The sequence below is a fragment of the Branchiostoma floridae genome, chromosome 7 (genome assembly GCF_000003815.2).
Source record: "Branchiostoma floridae strain S238N-H82 chromosome 7, Bfl_VNyyK, whole genome shotgun sequence".
NCBI lineage: Eukaryota > Metazoa > Chordata > Leptocardii > Amphioxiformes > Branchiostomatidae > Branchiostoma > Branchiostoma floridae.
Window position 1 is genome coordinate 17,328,822 of NC_049985.1, and position 4,404 is coordinate 17,333,225.

The window sequence follows — 4,404 nt, forward strand, 5'->3', positions numbered from 1 at the left end:
AGTTTACAAGCCACGGATCCTGATTTCTTTCTTGTTTACTTTTTTTTGGGGTTTCATCTTAAAACACGGCTATAAAAGCCCATCAAATGTTTTGGGTTTCTGTACTGAGTTATTCATGGCTTGTTGCTGGTGAAAGACTTAATGTTGCGTTCTTTTATCTAATTAACCAGTCATCTTTATTCGGACCCATGTAGTAAAGACATGCTAGAAATTCTTGCCTTGTCTTTATTTACATTAAGACGACAATAATCTGTTTCTATCCTTGTCAAAATCTTTATTAGCATGGTACCATCCACCGTTGTAACCACTGGCTCCGCATCATGGTAAGAAGGCGAAAAGATCGAGCCAGCGGTTACAACGGAGGATGGTACTCAGGCTAATGTAGATGTCGCAAGTCAATTCTGATGTGATTGTCCTGGCGTAATACATCCGTATGAGACAATGTTTTTTTTCTGTTTGTTTGTTTGTTTGCTTCTAAGTATACCAATCATACAAGATTCATGAGATTCGTGTGTTTGTCCGCAGATCCAGCCAACATCGCCGGCTACCATCCTGTACTATCATTATGTAAAGCTAGACGATAGGCTACACGTTGTCTTGAATGAATCTGACCACCTGTATGTTTTCCGCAGATCCAGCGAACATCGCCGGCTACCATCCGGGCAAAGTCGACAAGTTCGCGCTGCGGGCGACACGGAAGGTCAAGAAGGGAGAGGAGTACCCGGAAGAAGTCAGGTGAGCGTCTAAAGTCATGTTAAGTGTCTGTCGGATAGCTAGCACCTGTGGGGGCAAACAAATTTGAATATTTCAACCTCAAAAGGATACATGCCTTAACTTTTGTGTAAAATGTCACCTAAAAATGACACCCTGTTTTAGTATCACTTGAAATACTTTTGACTCACCCTCGTGTGACCGCTCCCGTACATTCTGAAACGTGCTCCCTTCTAAATTTACGGGGGTTACAGTACATAATGCGCCTTTATTGCTGTGTGGGTTTGTGGGTTACAGACGTAATGGGTTCGGTATGAAGTTATGGCCACCAAGTCACACATCAAATACCTCCTACGTCACCGGATACTGGTAGGGTCAGATGATTGGCAGGCGGGACTGGATGATTGACAGGTTCTCGGTCATGAGCGTGCGGCAGGCATGCGGGGTCACCTCGGGTCAGGTGGGGTCACTTGAGGTCACGAGGCATGGCGCTAAAAATGATCGTCAAACTGCACACGGGTGCCAGGAGTACGGAAATTTGGTCCCAAATATACTTTAGACAAACAGCGGGGGGCCGTGGTTTGTAAGATTTGCCAATCAAATAATGGACATGATATCAAACATATCTCATAGTCTCACATTCACTGAGTAACACACATACTGTTGTAATGGAGAGGCATTGACCATGCATGTATGAACTAAGAATGACTCTGGATCGTCAATAGATAACATTGTAATTAAGCGTCAAGCATATCTTGTGTCCGAATATTGGCTGAGAATTAAACGAATAATTATGTGTATCTGTTGAACAAACATGGCCATAAAATAATAGATATGATATCAAACATATCTTATATCGCACATTCGCTGAGTAACACCAACCCTTATAGAAGCTTGGCATACACACCATGATGTGGTCCCAACAGGGCACAAATATATAGGATGAGTAGCACGGAATTTTGGCCCATACAAGTTGTTGAACAAACGCAGCTCCCAACAGCGGGGGTGGGGGGGGGGGGTGGGGCAATGGTTTATAAGCCGTGTCTATCAAATAATAGATATGATTTCAAGCATATCTTATATCCACACATCTGCTGAGTAACACCAAGCCTAAAAGAAATTTGACATATGTACACATACATGTACACACATGTGGTCCCTGCTGTGTTCAGATAAAGCCGTTGGTCAAAAGAAGCTCATGACAAAAGCGGGTTGAAATGGTCTTCAGGATGCACCCATCAAATGATAAATAAGATATCAAGCGTATCTTATATCCACACATTTGCTGAGTAACACCAACCCGTATAGAAATTAGGCTGTACTCAGATAGAGCTGTTGGTCAAAAGCAGCTCATGACAAAGCAGCTGCAACGGTCCCCAACAATAGGCAACAGTATTTAGCTGTCAAACATATCCTGCACCCCTGTATTTGCTGGGCGATGCCCGGCGTGAAAGGACTTTGGCCCATAGTAGTTGCACAAACGCAGAGGGTCTACATGGGGGAGGGGGAGGTGGTGGTTGGGTTCAACAAGTTTAAGCTGAATTCAGAAGAACCCCCTTCGACGTAGTATGCTAAAAAAATGCAAATGCTGAAAAATTTGGTCGCCTCGCTACGAATGACGTAAATAAGATGGCTTTCGGGGAATAAAAGAAACTGCCTACGCTCTAACGGCATTATCCCCACCCCCCCGCCCACCACCCCCCACCCCCACCCCCCCGGCAGACCCACTTCTGCCGACGAGCATGCGGCGTGATCTGCCTGGCAATCAGTCTGGTGACCTTGGACGACCTTGAAGATTGGTGATTTGTTCGGCATCTGGAGACATTCCAAGAAGAAGATCAACGTCTTAAATCACCCCGCGGCTGACAAGTGTTATAGTCTCACACTGGCGCTTAGATGGAGAGCTGATCTATTCTAAATTATCTATAACTTTGTGATCTTTTCCTACGTGGAAAATATGCAACATTTATGTGTACATTTGTACCAGTGTCCGACTGGAGGCGAGGGAAGTTGGTTTGTGTAAAACTCGAAGAGCACATTTCTTGTTCCCCTGTACGCAGCAGGATCTGGTCATTACATCAACTGCATCATTTAATAAATCAATAAACCATTTCAGTTCTTCTACAAATCCAGAAAGAAACGGTTGCCACCTTGACCTTCGTGCTAATTTATTCACCCCACGTTTCTGCTGGCCCCATCCGTGGTTCGTTGACATTGACGTTGACAATGAAAAATGACTAGCGCAGAGTTCCTACCGCAGTGCCGTTAGGGGCGTATCGCGATGGTCGGGGGAAGGTAACGTTACAAGGAAGCGGCCTGGAGGAAGATTTTCTCGCGTCTTCATTCCTTCTTAACTTTTTTGGCTTGTTGCTTCTATGTCCGTTTTAAGGCCCCTGTAGCTCAACTGGTATCAGACCACAGTTAAGCTCCTGGTTCCAGTTGGCCGTTGTGAGACCCCGAGCTAGTTGTATCCGGGATGGGACTCCTGGTTGGGGCTGCACAGTTTTGTTTTTTAGTTAAGGTGCCTCGAGCAGGTTACAACAGCTTCATTACCCAGATGTGTACCTACTGACTGTACTATTACAACACGACAACAATAATACAGTCTGTCCTGTCCATGCGTTTTACCGCTGTCTGGGGCTGTATCAGTGCCTGCCAGCACACCCGCTGAGAGTCTTAGCGGTGCGCCCCCTGGATGATGCAATACCCATGGTGCATTACCCATCATCTATTTGCCCCGTACCGTACCGTGTGGGTATTCCGCTATTCGCAGACAGATTTGCCAGACACCCCGTGATTGGAGTGGAACAATCAAATGGATTTGTTTCCAAAACCATTCGTTTACCTTTGACCTTTGTCAGTCCCCCTGAATTCACTGCTAAGTGTTGCCGGCCCACCGAAATTTACCGGTTAGAATTTCCAAGATTTTCTATGAAGGTCCTATCATATATCTGGCACTTGTGGATGTAATCCATATTGCTACTGCTTCTAGCGATTTACGACCAAACTGCAGTTTGCAGAGTCGCCGTTTTTTTTTTTTTTTTTTTTGTTCCGAGCATAATGATGAAGCATTAGCATGGTCCTGTACTGTCAATTCTGTCGGAGGGAAACAATAATAGCCAGCGTTACAATATTGTCTTACTGACCATTTCACCAACCTTTCCCGCCTTTTTCCCAGTGTACCGATAAAATCTTTATATATAAACTGACCATTTAAAATTTCCCGCTTTAGTTACGACACGATGACGGCGGCACGTGACAAGCTGAGAGTGATGGTGGTCACGGGACTGACGGTCGCCGCGGGCGTGGGGGCCATCTGGTTTATCAAGGTGAGAAAACAAACAAACAAACAAACAATAAAACAAGCATACAAGGCGTATCTGGAGAGCATTATGAAGAAATAAACTTTAAAAAGATGGGCTGACCTGAATTTTTGACCGAATAGCTCAGTCCTTTCTAGCTGCCTCACCAGGGCTCTAGCCAGCTCGATTTTTTTTCCGTCAGCCAATTCCCATTGTCGTGAAAATCGCGAAAACACTCTTCCATGAGTTAGAAAGACTGATCTGAGACCTTGAAAAACGGGTTTTTAATGAGATTATCGTATGCTAAAGGGCGCCGACACACTTCGTCAACAATAATAACAATAGCAAAACAAACAGTATCTGTATCTGTATCTGTATCTATATAGCCGGT

The 4,404-nt window shown here is 44.8% G+C and overlaps 1 protein-coding gene across 1 annotated transcript in view; it reads left to right on the forward strand.

Annotated features, from left to right (window-relative positions):
* LOC118418829 overlaps positions 1-4,141 on the forward strand; it is an 18,071-nt gene extending 13,930 nt beyond the window's left edge. The window contains exons 2-3 of the mRNA XM_035824891.1: positions 633-735; positions 3,944-4,141. Coding sequence (XP_035680784.1) covers positions 633-735; positions 3,944-4,115 — 275 coding nt within the window. The 3' untranslated portion in view covers positions 4,116-4,141. The remainder of the gene's footprint in view (positions 1-632; positions 736-3,943) is intronic.
* The last annotated feature ends 263 nt before the right edge of the window (positions 4,142-4,404 follow it).